Below are 19,403 nucleotides of genomic sequence, written 5' to 3' on the forward strand. Positions count from 1 at the left end.
GAGTTGACATTTGAAGGTAAGCAAACAAATTGAAAGCAGGCGCCTTGTGCAGCTTGCAAAAATTTGGAAGCGGCGTTCTGTTGACGTTGTACTCCAAACAGCGAGCTTGCTGGCTGCTGTTAGTGGGACAAGTTGGCTGCCCAGCCGAAAACCCTTGCTACATTTGCCTGCCGCACCTATCTCTACCGGGCTGGGCACAAAATCAACCCGCTCTGGCTGGCAATTGCTGCACCCAAGCGCTGTAGAGGTACAGTCGGGTATCTTCAATATTCCAACGTCCCACCGAAACATTCTTCTTCCTTTGTGTGCTATGAATTCCTCCTGGCCTTGTCCATTTTGGTTCTCTCCTTACGCTTGATAGACTAATGTGAACAATGACATCTTCCCACGTCTCAATGCCAATCAGGACCATCATGTCCTCGCTATTCAAGTCCCGGTGCTGCGGCCCTCCCACACGACGTCGTTGGGGCTCCAGCTCTTGATCAGTCGGAGCTGTCGACACGACGAGAGCAATCGATACTCCTCCCGCTGTCACCATAAGAATGGCCACATCTCAACTGCCTTGCGAATTCCGGACAGCGGACTTACGATGGTTCATAATGCCCGTTGTGAATAAATAGTATTCTGCCAGGTCCGCCAACTCGTTCGGTCGACTTCCTTTTTTTTTTCCTGCCACGAGATTTTTCCGCTGTGCTAACTTTTGACAGGACAGGGACACCATCAATTCCTTCGTGCTCGACGAGCCTTCCTTCTCGTCCCACAAACCGTCCATCACAGTCTGCTGGCGGCCTGCCTATCGTCAAGACATGAGCATATCCAATACCAAGTGGCCATACCCAACTAACCAACCCATGTCCTACACAGTACAGTCGTGGATCGAGTCGCTTCTGCCTTCGCCCGGTGCCGATCATTATAGATAAGCCACCGACGAGATTAGACTTGGACGTCGGATTGCAAGCAGGTTTATGAGCCTAGAGATCAGCTGGTGCTACGGCTGCCAAGGGGTAGGAATCCTAGCCTGAAGGAGGCGCTGACTACCCAGCCCTATAAGGATGGCTTGTATTTCGGTGCCTGGCCACCGCATGCCTGTGAGACCTGAAACTCCCCACTTCCCTCCACCCCCCTAGCAGTTCGCCTGTCCACCATTGGCTTGAACCCGGTGATGGCTGCATTCTACGGCACAAAACACTCAGTCCTCTGATATGGCTTACCACCAATGACACGTCCTTCAGTCAGAGATCTCGCCACAAAGAAAGGCTCGGGCTCTGTTTTTCCTCCCCGATTCATTTCTGGATTTCAGAATAGCCGTGAGGCGGTGGGAACAAGATGTGGAGCTGAGCCTCAGGTCATCACTCTAATGATGGATATAGAGGCGTTGTTGTCCTTAGTGCTGACGGGGGAAATCCTTCGGCACCAAGATCCCGAAGATGGAGACACAATAGCATTCAGTTACGAATGAAAGCCTGCGTGCTTGTTATTGGTACCTTACGTCGTGGTACACTAATCCACTCCGTAAAGTACAAAACTCGGCATGATCTTGTGCGAAGGACCTCTGGTTCACAGCCAAAGCACCCTTTTTCACCTCGATGGAAGCCTAGACGAAAGGCTCTCGAGACAGGGCGCTAGAACCAGTAATGGCTCACGATATACCCCAAGAAACACCACAAGACGTGGTTGACGACGTGACGACACCCAACGAAATCGATCTCTTCTCCATGCTCGACTCTAGCTTTCACAGCGGAGTATTTCAAGACCCTTTCGTCCCAGTGGACAATGCCGATGGTCCACGCTTTCTCGACACAGAGGCCTGTCTTTGCCAACTTCGACCAGAACCTGTAAAGGGCGACACAGTATGGTGGCAGTGTGTGGGAAACCAGTTCAACATAACAGACACGGGAGGAAAGTGGTTCCAGGCCAGGAATGTGGATGCTCTCGAGCTCGTAGCCAACAACACTCTCGGCCCCATCTACGATGCATCGTATGCTCCAGACTCGTCACAAGGGTTCGAATGGGATGACAGCCAGCAACAACTTACGATAACGGGAGATAGGACACCGGGTCTAAATGTGTGGGATACCGCCTGCACAGCGGAGAACAACACCCTCTTTTCGACCACACTCTATCGCGCGGCCGCCGAGATTCGGGCCAATCAGACACCCGTCGATGCGGCACCGTGCTGGAGACCCGGGGCGGTTCCTATTCAGATACAGGACTATGAAAACTGGCAAGAGCATGGGTGTAAAGATGGGTTTCTTTGTACGTTGATCCTGATGCCTTCCCTCACCTCTCCCTTGTCGACTACTGGCAAACCTTAACACGCTGCTCACAGGTTCAAACAACACCGTCAACTCGTTGCCACAGTACTGTACTCCCATCACCGAATGCCAGCTTGCCAGACTAGGGGGCATCGACTGCAAACTGAATGGCGTCAATATTGGCATGGGTCCTTTTGAGCCCGTCATCTGCCAGGCTGGATGGTACTGCCCTCGAGAAGAGAAGGGAATGGTCACCCTCAAGTGTCCATCTGGCCATTACTGCCAGGCAGGCGCACCTACACCCACGCCATGTGCAGTTGGGAGCAGGTGCCCAGAAGGCTCCTCCTTTGAACGTTACCTTCTTCCCATTGTCCTTCTCCTCGTCATAGACGTGTTGCTCATCCTTGGGATGATCCATCTCGGTATCCGGAAGAGACACCGCAATTCCTCCGCCGGCGCCATCCGCCAAAATCACTTCGCAGCTGTCATTGGTGGTTACAAGCAAGTTGCGAAGAAACGCCATGAGGAAGTCAACCACGAGCCGGCGCTGCGGAGACAAGTCGAGCGTCAAGACACCTTTAGGGGTCTCGGCGATCAGCTCCACGAGCAAGCGCCTCCTCTCAGTCACGGAAAGACCGTCCGCCACAACCCTGACCCGGAAGTCTCGCCTACTATCAGAGCCTTTGTGGTCTCAATGCGCAAAGCCACCTCTGCTTCAGAGTTTGGTCTGTCGTTTGGCTACGACCAACTGACCTTTGCACTCAAGAACAGCAAGAGGCCAATCCTCCAGAATGTCACTGGATCTATCAACAGCGGAAGCCTAACGGCAGTAATGGGCGGTTCAGGTGCTGGTAAGTCAACCTTCATCAACGTTCTCATGGGCAAGACGCAGTATACCAAAGGCAGCGTCACAGTCAACGGCATCCCGGGAAAGCTCAAGCAGTATAAGAAGCTGATTGGGTACGTGCCTCAAGACGACATTGTCTTACCTGAGTTGACCGTCTACGAGAACATCATGCACTCGGCCAAGATTCGGTTACCGCGCACCTGGAAAGATTCCGATGTCGAAACTCACGTTAATGCTGTTATCGACTGTCTGGAACTCTCCCACGTACGTGACAGCTTGGTCGGCAGCGTTGGAAAGCCTGTCATCAGTGGTGGTCAGCGCAAGCGTGTGAGCATTGGCATGGAGTTGGCGGCTGCTCCCATGGCCATCTTCCTGGACGAGCCGACCTCCGGTCTCGATGCTACTTCAGCGAGCTCCATCATGAGCACACTCAAGGCTCTTGGAAAACTCGGTATTACCGTTATCGTTATCATCCATCAGCCGCGAGTGGAGATCTTTGAGATGTTGGACGATATGATCCTCCTCGGAAATGGACAGCTAATATACGAAGGACCTCAGAGTCAAGCGAAGACCTTCTTCGAACAGATGGGTTTTGTGTTCCCTCCTGGTGCCAACTGCAGCGACGTTATCACAGATATCATCACAGGGAATGGTCGGCGGTACAAGGAGGAGGGAGATATATCCAAAGATGCTCTCATTGCCCAATGGGCCAAAGGCTCCAGAGTGAGCCTCCTGACTAATGAAAGCGTGGATAGGTTCTGGCAACCTAGTCACTCCCGAAACCCATCTGACACGACCCTGGCCGGCAGCGAGAGCAGCGACGCCGACACATCCCGCCACAATCGATCTTCTCTAATGTCCATCAGCAAGCTCAAAGCAGGCGCACGTATCTCAATGCTGTCCATCTCCAACCCTCAGCTATCCCGCATTCTGAAGCATCGCGGCGCCCCTCGTTGGCGACAAACTTTGCTATGCCTATTGCGCTCTATTCTCCAGCAGTACCGCACCCGCTCCAATTTGTGGTTCGAAATAGGCCTTTCTACTCTTGCAGGCGTCTTGCTCGGACTCGCTCAAAAGCCAAAAAATGGCGCCTTCTTTCGAGGCCAGTACAACAAGCCATACGAAATCCTGTCTCTCTCAGCAGACTATGTTGCGGCCCCGCAGATGGCGATGCTCATCACCCTAGCCATTGGTCTTTCCAGTGCCGCGCCAGGCGTTAAGCTTTTCTCCGAGGATATGCTCGTGTACCGCCGCGAGGCGGAGGCTGGGCACTCTCGAGTAGCATACTTCCTTGCAAAAACGATCAGTGTGCTTCCAAGGATGGCATTGGCTTGCTTGCACTTCTCTGCTCCATTGTTTCTGATAAGCATGCCTGTAATTCCGTTCTGGACGGCATTCTTAGCCAACTTGTTATATGTGTATTGCATCTACGGATTGGCTAGCTGTATGAGTATGGTGGTGAGACGGGAGGATGCGCCGCTGTTGGCGACGATGGTCAGCTTGATTGTCGGCATTTTAAGTGGTGCGGCGCCGAGCTTGAGAGAAGCTAAAAGGTGGCATCTTGACTGGTTGTGGAGGGCTGGGCCGGGCGTGTGGTTAGGTGAGCTGTATTTTGGGCAGTTGGTCAGGCCGTTTGACTATCTGTATGATGTCAAAATCGCTTCCCAAGTAACGGGATATGAGCTGGATCGGTTGTGGGTTAATATGTTGATCATGGTTGGCATTGGGACGGCGTATAGGCTGTTGGCCTTTGTAGGGCTGGTTCGAGGTGGAAAGTTGAGGGTATAATGGATTTTGACTTGAAGGGATTCATGATCATCAACTTGTTATCGAGGGGTCGTTGAGCCGTACAGTCTGTTTTTGATCATTTTCTCCCGCCGTGATTCGGAGAGTGACGCTTAATGGTGACTTCCTAGACTTGGTGGTTGTGGAAAGAAACGGCGTACCACCACAGTGTATGTGGTAGCGAGAGTAAGAATTTTGACGGTCTTGTCTGCAGGCCAGCTGCATACTAACTGCGAAAATAGGTAGCCTTATCGATGACCAGCGAGCCAGAGTCGTGCTGGATATGGTTGCATTGGCCCCAATGCTAGGCATCCCAACAGCAATAATTGGGCATGTAACAATGGATACACACTTTCACTGCAACACTGATGACTTAGCTACCCCTCCTCCCCCTTCAGACATCAACAAAATTTCTTCATGAGAACTCTTTTAATGCTCATATCGATGAGCTCGTCAGGTCAGACGCACACTGGAAATGTCGACGGAACACGCCACGGAGCTCGTCAATGCTCTCAAAGACATCAAGGAGACCCTAGCTACACAAACCGAGCACTTGAAAACAAACTCGTTGCTGCTCCAAGCGCTCCTAGAACTGAACCAAAAGGAAGTGGGAAAGAGGACGGACGCTGAGCAGCGTGTGGATAATGAAGCAACAAAATCTCCGGACGTTAAAGTTGAGGTCGATCAGGATAGTCAGTACCTCTAGGTTTTTAATCCTACACAACGATCAAGTTCCGGTCTAACACTAGCGTTGCCAGGTGGTCAACGGGAACAGCCCCGGAACAAGTCACGCGCTCTCTACGCCGACGTGCCACCTGACTTCACATTAACGTGGGAACTAACTGGAAAGGATAGAGAGACTCACCATGACAATGAGTGGTATAACGTTAATGACCACAAGGACAAAGAGTGGTATCACATTGATGACCACAAGTTGACAACACCGCGACCTCTGCCATGCCCGCCAGAGGAAATGCACCTGAGTGGGAATCTCTATGTTCCCTATTCTCATAGCAGGACACGACGATCAATCGAGAGCCGTGGACTGGAAATCGACGCAGAAACGACGGGGCTCGACAGTCATGCTGCTACTATAGTAGACGCACTGAACAACCTGTATTCCGTACCCGCAGACGCGAGACTTCCCCTTTGCTTTGAGCCGCTGTCGCTCCGGCGCATGAAAATAACTGGAGAGCTGGATGAATACCTTATCAAGGCCACTCAGTTCCTGAAAGACTTACGCCAAGCCTCTGGAACTTTCATAATCTGGGACTATGATATTCTTGGCAACCACTTTTGCTATTACCCGTCTGACCTAAGCTGGAATATCGAAGACGAACAGCAGTTTCGGCTCCTGATGAGGCGTCGTATGCGGCAGCTGTTCATTCAGGATGGGAGCATTGACAGATACTACAAATTGATACCCCGGTGGATATACTATGGGTATTTTAGGTTAATGAAAAGCCGAAAACATTGGCAAGCCACTGATTGGGCTGCATGCTCCCAAGAATGGCTTCATGTGAGAGCGCATCTCTCGAGCCAGGGTTATTTGGGATTTGATGAGCCTCAAACAATCAGGTACGTCCTTACCACCAATGACAACCACGATTCCGAAGAAAAACAGGACCGGGGGAACAAGATCAAGACCACAACAAGTCCACTACATACTAACTTGACTCCATGCTTTCAGGCCCTGGTATCGTATAATCGACGTCAATGGACTCGAGTGCATTGATGGGGCTGACGTGGCTCGCACATTCGTCCAGTTCCTCACTTCCAGACTCAGCCCTGCATTAGAGTATGATTTCTCAGATTCAGGGTTGACATCGGTTGGCCATCTGCTGATAGCTGTCTCACAACATTTGAAGGCGGACCCTCTTTGGGGTGCTGCAATCACGACGAAAGGGCAATGGGAGACGTTTCACATCTCGTGGTATCGCGCGTCTCCCGAACCGTACAAATCATCTTGGGGATATGGCCCTCTGTATGTGGAGGAAGGGTCCTTTCTCAGCCGCCAATCGTTCAGTGTCACGATGTACTGCTCCAATTACGATGCGCCTAGCACTGAGGACTGCGGCCCATATTGGACCATGCTCGTTCTGCCCCCGCCTCATTTCTATACTCTGCCCGGGGAAAAAGGGGAACCCTTCTAGAATTCGTCGGTCTGTCTATGGACTGGGGTATTGGATTTCATAGACCGTGCTTTGAAACAAGCCGCCACAGACTGGGCGGGACTCGATCCTTATTTCGACCAGCTTGACGCGAAGCGTGAGCTCATATTCGACCCGGGAAAACACGACAGCCTTCTCTTTGACGATAGGCACTTTACGCAATCAAGGCTCTACTTCTGGGCCATCAATAGCCTTGGAAGATTTATCCAGGATATCGACTTTACGATTGAGCGATGGGAGACTTTTTGGGGAGAGAACGAAGACAACTTTCGCAGAACCGAGAAACATCTAGTGACTGTGAACGAGCAGGCCAAAGTCAAGGGCTGTAAAAACGTACGAGGCGTTGTTGACAAGAGTGTTGATCAACTTTGGGCTTCCATTCTTTCACGGATCCAAAGTCTAAAGAACACTCGACAAGTCTTCGAATCCAGAAGGCAGAAGATCATCGAGTACAGAGATGGAGTAAGTGAATAACTTCCCTAAGTCAGTGACAGTGCTCGCACATTGAACAATACTATCTCCTCGCAACCATCACATATCTGCCCTCTGGATATGCCCGTCATCAAGTTCCATCCATAAACCTTTATCCAACGCGGCATTCACTGACCTGAGACTTAGCTCTTCAACGCAAGCAGTGTCATTGAGACCCGGGAAGCGACGAGACTGAGCCAAAATGTCAAGTTATTGACCTTTGTCAGCATCTTCTACCTGCCGCTGGGCTTTTGCATGTCGATGTGGAGTATCAACGAGAACTATAACGCAAACAATCTCGTCGCTGTCACCATATGCATCGGATTAGCAACCTACGTGGTGGTTGCGAACCTAGAAACAACTGTCTATTCCATTCGATGCGGTCTGTCACTGTTAGTTGAAGCACCTAGGCAGCGTTTAGTAAGGAAAATGACGGAAGAGAGCGGCACTCGATGGAGCTTCCTGGGCCGCGAATTGTCGAGGGCTCAACCGAGCAGGGAGGACCCGAAGCCGAGTGAATGGCTTGTCGTTGGGTACTGGCTCGTGACCATATACCGCAGCTTTAAGAGCTTCCGCAGTACGGAACAACCTCTCGCCGAGCTAGACGCAGAACAGAACAACGCTACTAGAGAGGCCCCAACATCCAGAAACCCAATCAACCTCTTGAAGAGACTTCGGCCTCGTCCAGACAAGGACGTTGAGAAAGGAAACCCGCCAACTAAGATTATCACCACGTCCCTTGCAGGGCAGGACACAACATCGGCTTCCGAACCAGAAGAAGCCCCTCGCCTATATATGTAAAACCTCACTCCTTGCAATCAACAGATCCAACGTCAACTGGGCTTATGCATCGCTGTCACCACAATATCCTGACCGATGCTCCCATCCGCTTCTCGCTCCTGCATGCACCATGATGTCTCAAGCCGTCTCCGCCTGTATCCCCGACCCATATGAACTCCCCGCAAGCCCCGTACGTACAAGTCCAGAACCACTTCTTCATCATCGTTTTCGCGCCAAGGGAATATAAAGTACCATCCCAGCTAACGTCGACGTAATCCAGCTTCATGGCTTCACCACAGCAGCACCTGGGACTGTCATCGGCTTCTTCTTCACTGAGACTCCCATGAGGACTTATTGAGATCCCCCATTTCTTCCCTCTTTCAAGGGTGGTAACGAGTGAACCTTCTCCACTTGCTTCCGGTTCTTTGCTGCCACTGCCCTGCCTCCCATCAGCATGACTTCCACCGCGGGCAAAGCCAGCATCGCTGGGAACAGAACCAACACCCTCATCCTTCACAGCGACAACAACAAGCCCATCAAAGGGTTCAACACCAGCCCACCCAACCCACGCCAACCCATACGGACACCGCTTACAAGCAAAGTATTTCCGCCCTGCGTTCCCCTTGGGATTCAGTGGACCAACGGTACAGAGCGTCGAGGGTTGATGGCAGTTGTTGCAGGGCGGACCTTGATTTGTTTGCGCTTCCTGGGAAGCTGGCTTCGCGGATGGTGATGATGATGATGATATCTCGCAATCCAGGCTTGACTTTGGTGGTGATGTTCGCGATGGCTCCAATTTCGCGGGTGTAGATAGGCCGAAGGGGCTGGCGGGGCATGATGTCAAGGGGGTATAGGAGTCGGAACATGACGAGGTGCGGGCTGGAAATTGGCTGGATGAATCCGCTTGGACTTGGGAACTTCGTGACATGGATGAAGGCACGGCGGCGAAATCAAACCGGACGTCGTGGTGATGGTGTTGCTGTTTTCCGGCGTGGTTTACAGGCATGGGTGACGCTGGCGTCGTTCCTGGCCTTTTATGGCAGGAGATAACTTTCGTTGACGTTTGTGGTGCCATGATTGCGACCGTTTGCAAGGAACTGTCGTTGTTAGGTAGGTAATGGTAAGACTCGGATCATTATCGACGTAGCGACGAGAGCTGGGATCAAGGGGCTGGCCTCATGGTGGCTATCGTGTTCATCCTTAGGTTGGAAACTTATTTGGAGCAACCCGGAATTTAGTACAAACAATAAGAATTTCAAGAAGATGTATATCTTGGTGACCTGATGCAAGAGGCCCACGACTCGTCCAATTATATCATTGTCCATGCCTTGATCCGTCCAAGGCCAAATTGGAACCAATCACAAAATGCACCCGTATGAATCGAAAGGAACAGAATACAACGTGACTGTCGCGAACTTCAAGAAATAGAATCGGGCAAAGTAAAGCAAGAAAAGAGAGGATAGGGCATGCGACAGAATAAGCTTGTTGGTCGGGACTCGGGAGTGTCCTGTTCAAGACTGAGGATTCCAACGGTTGTCGTCAAAAGTGGAGTCTGTCTTACACCATGTGAGAGTGAGACGTGAGACCATCCCGTCTGCTAGCACTGGCGACACTTGTTGAGGCAATGGGCGGTTGGGCCCGACTTGGCTACCTACCTAGCGGGTTAGGGCTCAGTGCGACCGAGAAAGCACTGAAACCCCAGCTTGTCGATGGTGATATCCGGCGGATTATAAAGGAACCTCCACTTGTAAAATGTAAGACGCGAGGCGGCGCGATTGACATCTTCTCCAAAATCAGTCTCGCAAGAAGTTGGTCAATTCTGAGGGGACGGGAGGGGGGGAAAGCGGCTGTGCAACCCGAGACTTGCGGCAGGCACAGGCAGCTACGGGCAGGGTAGTTGGGGGCGTATGTCTAGGACTTGATTGCCGGCCGCGGCAGGATGGTACCCCGCCATTCAGCTCATATGTACTGTGTACTGTACTAGTACCAGCCCGCTGGAGCCTGAATCTGGTTTCAGCTTGGGCCCTGATCAGCATCCACATCCCACCTCCCATCACTTTCACCGGTGATCTCTCAACTTGATTCCTCCTCCTTCATCCAAATATCAATTCGTACTTGTGCGCTTCTCATTCATCATAAGCTCACTGCTTCCTATATTGCTTGATATTTCACTACCTAGAATTACAGCATCGCGAATACCGGACACCGACCAGCCATATACTTACCCCACTAAACACCTTCACACACAGCAGCAGCAGCAGCAGCAGCAGCAAGCAACCGCAAATATGGTGAGTGCAGTTCACGACGACGACACAAGGAAGGAATTACCAAGCAACACCAACAAACCCAACCCAACCTTCGCAACAACGAACCATGATATTCCAACGATCTACTGACCAACCCGCGCTCAGACACCCAAATACCCCACACTCACCCCCGAGCACATTGCTCAATTCCGCGAAGTCTTTGACATCTTCGACAAGGACCACACGGGCGACATCACCGCCGAAGAGCTGGGCGTCGTCATGCGCGAGCTGGGTCTGAACCCCTCCAAGGCCGAGCTCGAGGACCTGGTCAACGAGGCCGACATCAACAAGGACGGCGTCATCAACTTTGAGGAGTTTCTCAATCTCATGTCGCAGTCCGTCAAAGAAACCGATTCCGAAAAGGAGCTGCTGGAGGCCTTCAAGGTGTTTGACAAGGACAATTCGGGCACCATTTCGACCGAGGAGCTTAGGGCCGTCCTCAAAAGTCTGGGCGAGGACATGACGGATGCGGATGTGGATGAGATGATCAAGTTGGCGGATAAGAATGGGGACGGGCAGATTGATTGTGAGTCTTGCTTTCTTTTCTACGAAGTTGACCTGTTGTTCATTTGGGTTTGGGCGCTGCGGAGGAGGGGAAGCGCGCAGGCACGGGCGACTGGAACCATTGATGCGCAGATGTGCTAACTTGATCACATGCAGATGCCGAGTTTGCTCAGATCATGAAATAAGCGAGCTGAGGCCGTGAAAGCGATACACACCACGGGGCAGGTTTCACTTTAGTCACCTCAAGGGTGACAAACTACACGCCAAATCAACGAGCGATATCGGACACGCAGAAACGGGCGCACACGCGCTGCGGAAAGGACAGAGAGCCTGGCAGCTTAGGAGCGGGCAGGCCAGGCTGCAGGATGCGAGCTGCAGAAGCTGAGGCAGCGCGGCTATTTTACCATTGAACGGAGATATGCACGTATACAAACGCAGGAACTCTTGTTACTACTGTTCGGGAAATAAGCAGGCGGGCGTAATATATACAGGACACGCACACGGTATGGGCTTGGGTCTGGTTTGGGATAAGTTATGAAGGCCGGAGGCTTTCATTCAAACATACATCAATTTCAGTTTCATGCCTTGATTGCGTTTTATCATCAAGTTAAGAGCGCGTCACTGTTTGATCTGCCTTGGTCGCATACAGTGAAGCCGTGTTCGTTACCGCGGTATAAAGTTAGGAGATATTCAGATTTGCAGGGTTCGGATCGCAGTAAGCTTACTGCCGTACTACGCTCGTATAGCGTTCGTTAAATAATCCTTATTTTTATGCAAATCGCTGCAACTACCTGCAACCACCTGCACGTCCGATTGGACCAATCAGAGGGCTAGAATCTTCTTATTTCTTAACCGTTTTGCTTACTGCTGTACCGCTCAAAATCGAGCGGTATAGCAGTAAGGAACGTAGTAAGAACTACCTATAGCGCTTTACTCTTTATAAATATAGGAGATCGCCGTCGCAAAGCGCCCCCCTCCCCTAAACATCTCTTTAGGGAAAAAAAAAGAAGAAAAAATCTTTTTCTAAAAAATGATAAATGAGGCTATTTCCAATTAAAATCTACCATCTGGACTACACCGTATTTTGCACAGTATATATACTGTGGTAATCGAAAAGAGTCGAAGAGTTGAAAAGATAATTACGGGGGGGGGGGGGGAGGCCATTGGTTATATATACCGAACAGAGCTCAGTAATGAGCTCCCTTAGCATACCTTAAAGCTGCCTTAATGTTGCAGGAGTGCAGCTGCAGACCCTGCACAGTAATGCAGAGGTTAAGGCTAAAACCTTAACGCGGTAACGAACACGGCTTGAGTGGCATGCGTTGCGAAGAAGGGCAAATTGCATTTGCATTGCCAGATGTTGACGAGCAGGTATCAAGCATATAAGCCGGTCTGACAAATTACAGCGTTTGGTACTAACAACCATGGTTGTGGATAGGAGAATTGTGGCCAGTCGCCAAAGCCCATGGAGTCAGTTTTCGAGGTGTCTTTTGAGTCTCATTGGATGAGATGCTACTCATGGATGACAGACCAGTTTCATCATGAGAGGTGACACGATAGTTCAAGACGTGAAAGCAATATACATACAGTCCAGTACTGCTTTATTTGTTAGTTCGAGACCTCTTGTCAACTCCTATGCGTTTTTATGGCTAATTAATCTATAATTTAACCTTGGATACGCCATCTTTAACATTCAAAATACCATATTAAATCCAGTTAATGCCTTTTAATTTGTCCGTGTAGGCTTTGGGACTCTTCGAAATAGATTTCCTCAAGTGCACTATGTATATTGTACTACCAGGAGTGCCTAGTGTACCAAGCTCACAAATAAACCAGCATCGGACTGTATCCCTAATTCTTATCCAGAAAAAGGATGTAACCTCATCAAAACTCGATAACATAGAACAGAGGCCTCTTTGCAAGACAAAATTCAAGCCCCAAACGCCGATGCTATGCAACGCAAAACTACCGTACTTCCCATAGCCATCATCATCTCCAATCGCATCCTCATCGCTCTCTCATGGCTCCTCATTGACACCTTCCCTCTTACCCTTGGACCCCATTATAAGCCACCAAATTCGGACTCATCTCACCCGCATCCCACACCTTGTCCGGAACCCCCAACGCCTTCAACCCACTGTGCGCATCCGAGCTATTCCCATACTTCTCCGGATCCAGACTCTTCAAATACAGCGCCAAGCCCGCGACATGGGGACTCGCCATGCTGGTCCCGCTCATGGTCATGGTCCGATTATTATCCCCATCCTTTTTGCCGATATAAGTGGACACGATATTTACTCCAGGCGCAAAGATGTCCACAATGGCACCATAGTTGGAGAAATACGCACGCGTGTTCTTGTTGTCGATGGCGCCCACGCTGAAGGCACGGGCCGAAGAAGCAGGAGAGACCAGCGCGGCGGGCTGGTTCTCGTTGCCGGCTGCTACGACTGTAAGAATGCCTTGGTCGTAGGCGGCGTCGACGATGGCGTTGAAGGCTTCGGACCGGTCGCATCCCAGCGACATGTTGATGACGGAGTTGCGTTGGCGCTTTTTGGCGATAATGTCTTTGACGGCCCATTCGAAGCCGTCCATTACGATTGTGTTGGCGGACTATGGTGATTGATGGCTTGTGTTAGTTGTCTGTGGGGTGGACAGATTAAGAAAAAAAAAAAAAAAAAAAGAAAAAAGAAAGAAAGAAAAAAAAACGAAAAAGACCTACACCTCCGCCGTGAAACACCTTGACGCATATCACCGTCGCATTCTTGGCCACTCCGTAAGTCTTTGAAATCAGAGTACCTGTTACGTGCGTGCCGTGGCCATCCATGTCTATGAAGGGCGAGTCGGGGTAGGCGTTGTAGCCGAGATGCACGCGGCCCTCGAAGTCGACGTGGTCTTTCCAGCATCCCGTGTCGACCACGTAGGCGTAGGTGCCAGTGCCGGCGGTGGAGTTGTACACATAATCGGAGGAAGTCTTGCCCTTGTGGGAGAGGTAGCCCAGACCCCAGGGCGCTTGCTTTTGGGTGATGATGGTGGTGTTGTCAGAGTTGGAGTCGTCGTTGTCTTTTTTGTTGCTCTTGTAAAGGCGCCAGCTTTTGTCGGGTTCGATAGAATGGACCTGTGGTGGTTTAAGTGTTAGGGTTGGGTGAGACTGAGTAGTGTAGAGAGGTATTCGTTCAAGGGTTTGTTGATGCCGCGCTCAGTGAGACATACATTCCTCTCATCCCGTTGAATGATCTTCAAAGTCTCCTCATCGAATTCACCCGCATACGCCTTGAACTTGCTTCCTACACTCCACGCCTTGTGCACACCGGCCGTGTCTCGGCGCGACAGACTCCTGGCGTGCACATCCTTTGCCCAGCTGAGGTGACCTTCGAGATCGGCATGTGGTTTGAGCAGCACAATGTACTTTTCGGGAATCGGCTTCGTCTCGACTTCGATGATGGGAGCGGCCCATGTAATTGATGCGGGGAGGATAATCGACGCCGCGAAGAGGGCGACGTTTTTGAGCCCGACCATCTTTTTTTTTTGGGCGTTGTTGATACCTAAGGGGAATGAGAAAGACTTGAGACGGGAAAAACAACACCCCCAAAAAAGGATGAACCGTTCACCGTCACTCTCTCTCTCCTGGCTTTCATGACAAAAAAAACAGGCGGGACACAGCGAGCTTTTAACAGGATCCACGCCCCTGCCACCACCAACTTATGTACGCCAAGTCGCCAACCACGCCACCGTCCAGCATCAGCCCTACCCTACCAGCCTACCTCCTATGGAGTCTAGCGTCCACTATCCCCACTGTAGCGAAGCCAGGAATAGCATTCGCTACCCATGATTCCCCGTAGGTAGCGAAGTGCTGGGATGTTGCATACGATGTGTGGATGTGTACAGCGTTCCAATAAACCCAAAGGGAATCAATCCTTCACAATCCCCCCCAAAACCGCCATTTTCAAAGGTAAAACAGACGGCCGATTGGCAATGGGCAATTCGTCCCCCTGCCGCAGGCTACCATAAAGATTGAAAGCAAACAGGGGGCCAAAGGCAGGCACGGCAGCCTGGCAGCACCTCTCCGCGCGCCTTGGTTCTTGGTTTTATGGAACCGACTTGGCCTTTCACCTAGGTACATACCTGGCAATTAGTTGTTTTGGGATTGATTGTCGTTGGGACAAGACAATGCAGCGAGCGAGGCGGCGGCGGCGCTTGTTGGGAGGAGGAGGCTGGGTAGGTAGGTACTCTAGGTACCGGCAATCACTCATTATTGGAGCCGAAAGTAAAAAGTCATCTCGCAACTTCTTTAGTCTGCCCGTATTATGTGAACCACCATCACTTATCGAGAGTGAGTCCAAAAAAAAACCAAAACCAAGAAATGACCATCACTCATTCTGGACATCTATCTTGAGAATGAATGGTCATCGTATTTCTCCCGTTTCGGCGGATAAATCGGGTGTCCCTGTCAAGCCTGTGACGGCAGAGAGGCTCCAAAGTGGGCGGTGTCGTGAACCCCGGATCCCCGTGGTGGGCACTGCCCGCCCCTGCATGGACTTGTCTTTGTGGGCTCCATCGGTCCTGGCCCGCCCGGTGAGCTTCGTTGGACGCTGGGCGTTGCTGGGCACGGGAATAGTGTCTTGGCGTTCTGCAGCCATCTGCCGTGACATGCGAAGACGACGAAGCCAAGGAATCAGGAACTGAGAAAAGAAAAACACATGAAAAGTCAAAATGTTGACATTGTATTCGCTCAAAACTTCCCGATCCTTGTTGACAGCGTTGATAAAGACAAGACGGACGAGAGTGGTTGAAGAATAGGAATGGTGAGATTAAGGGATGGAGCAGATTTCGTCAGCAAACAAACAAGTCTGGGGGGGAATTGTTGTATGCGGCTTGAGCGAACTAAACAATCGATGTGAAAAGTAGGTGTGATTGATCTTCCTGGGGCAGTTACAGATAGAGAAACTGTTACACAGACGTGGCTGTCGAAATTGTATTGGTGTTGCATGCCGCCTGCCGCCAACGGCCCGACGAAAAGGCGATAATGATAGGAATACAAACGAATGGCCGGCCAACTTCCACTTCCCACACTGCAAGCTTCCGAAATTCCAACGGCAAAAAAAAAAAAAAAAAAGAAAAAAAAAGAAAAAAGAAAAAGTCAAACAAAAACATCGATGAGCATGGAACCGACTGCTCTCAAAATGCGCATATTGGATATCAACTAACTTCATCAATCTACAACACCATGCCCCTACCCCTAGTCTACCATTACAAAACCAACTCCAACAGCGCCTCCCATCCACTCTGCGGCTCCCTGTGGATCTTGAGCACATCCTGCCCCTTGACCTCCACAAACAGCACATCGCCCTTGAACCGAACCAGCACACCACCCTTGCCATCGCCCCTGGCTGTGATCCGGTAATAAGGTCCTTCGGCATGCATCTTCTTGCGCTCCGGGATAAACTGCAAGTCGTTCTCCTGGCACCAATCCTCCAGCGCATGTCTGAACGTGATTTCCTCCGGCTGTTTCTTCTCTGCCTCCGCTGGCTGCAGTCGGGCTTCCCGTTCGCGGTGCTTCTCACGATGACCATGTTCACGCTCGTGCCGGGACGACGACGAGTACTTGGATGAAGGCAAAGCGGGACCTCGTTCCGGAGCCTTGAGCTCCGTCTTTACGCCATCACCCAGATCCAGAGCGCGCTCAATCATCTTCATGCCCTTTTCGAACTCGGCCGTGATGGACGGGAGTGACTTGATTTCCTCCGGGAACACTTGATCCTGCCACCACTCGAACCACTGACCAATCTGCTCGTAGTTCGCCGTATCGAGGAGAAGCCACTGATACAGTGCGTCATGCCACATGGGGAACACCTCGACCACAATCACCTCTCCGACCATGGACGGGCGGATGACGTCAAGCCATTTGAACAAGCCTTCGAGCATGTCCATGTACGGCTCCTGGTCGCGCGGGTCGACGCGGAAGTTCTTGCGCATGTACCGCGCCATGCTGGGGAGGAGGTGGTTCATCACGAGCGGACCCCATTGATCGGAACCCCGGCGAGGGCGGAGGACTTCCTTCCATTGTTTAAGGCCCGGGATCACGCCGCGGCTGAATTCCCAGACGTCAATGAGCTGGCGGAATTTGCGCTTGACGTCCGCCACGAGACCGGCCGAGCTCTTGGGGTCAAGGTGGGTCGAAGGTAGGTAGGGGAGCCACGGAAAGATCCACACGTGCGGGAGATTGGATGTGCTGCTCTTCTTTTTGGGGTGCCACTTCTGGACGGCTTCTTCGAGTTTGCGGACAATGTCTTGGAGAAGCTGAGACCGGATAAACGAGGGGATTAGCCCGTCCCAGGCTTCAAAGACAGCGATGAGTTGGTCGGGCTCCCGGACGTCCCATGCCCTCACCGCACTTGCCACAGAGGGGAGCCAGAGCTGGTACATCATGGTTTCGTAAGGGGTTGCTGTGGCCCGGCGATGGGTATGCTTGGTCTTCTGGTCGAGGCCGAGTAGCTTCCGAATGGACATCAGACCATCAACGAAGCCTGGCTTGGGATCCTCGAGTGGTTTCCAGATCTGTAGGTACTCCTTGAGGGCAGGATAGACGGCGGCAACAGCGAGTAAGGCAACCTCGTCCTTGATCTGTGGCAGCATGGCATCAGAAAAGGAGTCGGAGGCGCTCACTAGACCAGAAATTGTGCGTCGCAGCTTGTAGTCAAGGTCCGCCCTCTTGTCAAACTCGCCGCTCTCGACGGGGATAGAGAGCACTTCGCAAAGACCCGTGATGGCCCTGTTCGCTTGTAGGCTTGCCGTGAGCTCGTCCAACTCCTGCTGCTCTTGCTTAAGCTGCAATTCGGCGTATGCCTTGCGTTCCTGAAGGTTCTGCCATTCTTCCAGAATCGCCATAAAATCATTCTGAGCCCGTCTAACGAGCTTTCGCGATTCGGCCGCCTCCGTCGACTCGGCAGGAGTGGTGGTTCCGGTAGGGGTCATCAGGCCTGAAGACGTCGTGAGCATCTTCTTGCCAGGTCCGGTCATATCCAGGATGGGAGTAAAGGCATCGGGAATGTTCAGCCCTGGGGCGACCTTCTTGACCTCATCCAAAGTCATATACTTGGGCTTCTTGGGTCGCGGCGTGCTGCCAGCGCTGGCCGTACCACTTCCCAGTCCGCCAGCCAAAGCCTTCTTTCTGCGAGCGGCCTTCTTCTTTTTCTCCTCCTCTTCCGAGTCTACCAGCTCCTCTCCACGCAGACGTGCCTGCCGCTTCTCTTCTTCCCGTTCTTGTTGCGTCTTTTCCTTGACAGCGCCCAGACCGGCACCCTGGGGCCGGAGGTTCGCCTCGATAATGACGTTGCGTCCCTGGCCTTCTTTACCGAGACCCTTGCCCTCCTCGTACCCCATCTTGGCCATCATACGGGCCGCGAAGGACATCTTATTGGTTTTTGTCTTTCCATCTTTTGCCCGAGCAAAAGCACTGGGTAGGGCGACGCGGGGCGTGGAAGGTTCATCGTCGTCTTTGGTGAGGAGCGTCGGTGCTTTGGCCGAGGTCGGGGTGAATCCTGGACCGAGAGGGTTCGACATGTTGATTGTTGACTTGACAAAGGATTGTCGTGGCGGACTCTTTTCTTGCTTTTGTTGTGTCGGAGGTACCCATCCCAATCCTTGCCCTGTTGCTGCAGCGGCGGCAGATTTGAAGCCCAGCCCAACGCCTCGTGACTCTTCCTCTTCTTCTTCTTCGTCCTCCTCCTCGTCCTCAGCATGGGCAGCCTTCATCGATGGTCTCGCGTCGTACTCGTCATCCTCGTCCTCTTCATCATCAATATCATCTTCATCCTCGTCCTCGTCCGAGTTGGCTGGCTTGTTGTTGGCTGACGAGACAAAGCTGACGCCCTTTGTGCGGAGGTTCTTGCGCTTCCATCGAGGACCGTCGTCTTCGCTTTCGGAACCAAAGACACCAAGGGCCGCGGCTTCCTTTGCGTCGCGACCAGTTCGGCGTCTCTTGCGCGGGTTGAAGTCGGCGAAATCGTCATCGTGGGGATCGCGCGATGGCACCTGGAAATCATCAATGTCGTCCGCGTCCGAATCCGAGGACGAGTAATCGGCGGCAGTGGCCTTGTTGAGTTTGGAGGCGTCGAAGTTGAACCCGCCAAGGCCAGCCATGATGGCGATTTCGGATCGAGTGTGGTCGGGGGAAAAAAGACAAAAGAGAAGCGGGAGGTGGTGATAACGGCGGGATGTTGTTGTTTGGAAATTGTTTGGAGGTTGCTCGCTCGCTACAAGCTACCTATCGATGTTGACTTCTGTA

General features: G+C 51.9%; 6 protein-coding genes across 6 annotated transcripts; 3 read left to right on the forward strand and 3 right to left on the reverse strand.

Moving 5' to 3' along the window:
- Positions 1 to 1,634: 1,634 nt before the first annotated feature.
- Positions 1,635 to 4,890, forward strand: NEUTE1DRAFT_85302 (uncharacterized protein; the record flags this gene model as incomplete). The annotated part of the gene is made up of 2 exons (XM_009854735.1): positions 1,635 to 2,256; positions 2,330 to 4,890. The coding sequence occupies 2 exons, from the start codon at positions 1,635 to 1,637 to the stop codon at positions 4,888 to 4,890; spliced, it is 3,183 nt and encodes a 1,060-aa protein (XP_009853037.1).
- A 472-nt stretch (positions 4,891 to 5,362) lies between these two features.
- Positions 5,363 to 8,330, forward strand: NEUTE1DRAFT_147771 (uncharacterized protein; the record flags this gene model as incomplete). The annotated part of the gene is made up of 4 exons (XM_009854736.1): positions 5,363 to 5,579; positions 5,646 to 6,254; positions 7,111 to 7,520; positions 7,677 to 8,330. The coding sequence occupies 4 exons, from the start codon at positions 5,363 to 5,365 to the stop codon at positions 8,328 to 8,330; spliced, it is 1,890 nt and encodes a 629-aa protein (XP_009853038.1).
- A 330-nt stretch (positions 8,331 to 8,660) lies between these two features.
- Positions 8,661 to 9,384, reverse strand: NEUTE1DRAFT_102627 (uncharacterized protein; the record flags this gene model as incomplete). The annotated part of the gene is made up of 2 exons (XM_009854737.1): positions 8,661 to 8,743; positions 8,808 to 9,384. 2 exons carry the CDS (start codon positions 9,382 to 9,384, stop codon positions 8,661 to 8,663), a joined length of 660 nt encoding a protein of 219 aa, XP_009853039.1.
- Positions 9,385 to 10,407: 1,023 nt separating this feature from the next.
- NEUTE1DRAFT_117689 (uncharacterized protein) lies at positions 10,408 to 11,484 on the forward strand (the record flags this gene model as incomplete). Its single annotated transcript, XM_009854738.1, has 3 exons — positions 10,408 to 10,597; positions 10,721 to 11,141; positions 11,276 to 11,484. 3 exons carry the CDS (start codon positions 10,595 to 10,597, stop codon positions 11,302 to 11,304), a joined length of 453 nt encoding a protein of 150 aa, XP_009853040.1.
- Positions 11,485 to 12,834: 1,350 nt separating this feature from the next.
- NEUTE1DRAFT_66622 (uncharacterized protein) lies at positions 12,835 to 14,731 on the reverse strand (the record flags this gene model as incomplete). Its single annotated transcript, XM_009854739.1, has 3 exons — positions 12,835 to 13,729; positions 13,839 to 14,234; positions 14,330 to 14,731. The coding sequence occupies 3 exons, from the start codon at positions 14,633 to 14,635 to the stop codon at positions 13,166 to 13,168; spliced, it is 1,266 nt and encodes a 421-aa protein (XP_009853041.1).
- A 1,560-nt stretch (positions 14,732 to 16,291) lies between these two features.
- Positions 16,292 to 19,258, reverse strand: NEUTE1DRAFT_85312 (uncharacterized protein; the record flags this gene model as incomplete). Its single annotated transcript, XM_009854740.1, has 1 exon — positions 16,292 to 19,258. One exon carries the CDS (start codon positions 19,256 to 19,258, stop codon positions 16,367 to 16,369), a length of 2,892 nt encoding a protein of 963 aa, XP_009853042.1.
- Between the last annotated feature and the right edge of the window lie 145 nt (positions 19,259 to 19,403).

This window comes from Neurospora tetrasperma (assembly GCF_000213175.1).
Source record: "Neurospora tetrasperma FGSC 2508 unplaced genomic scaffold NEUTE1scaffold_5, whole genome shotgun sequence".
Lineage (NCBI taxonomy): Eukaryota > Fungi > Ascomycota > Sordariomycetes > Sordariales > Sordariaceae > Neurospora > Neurospora tetrasperma.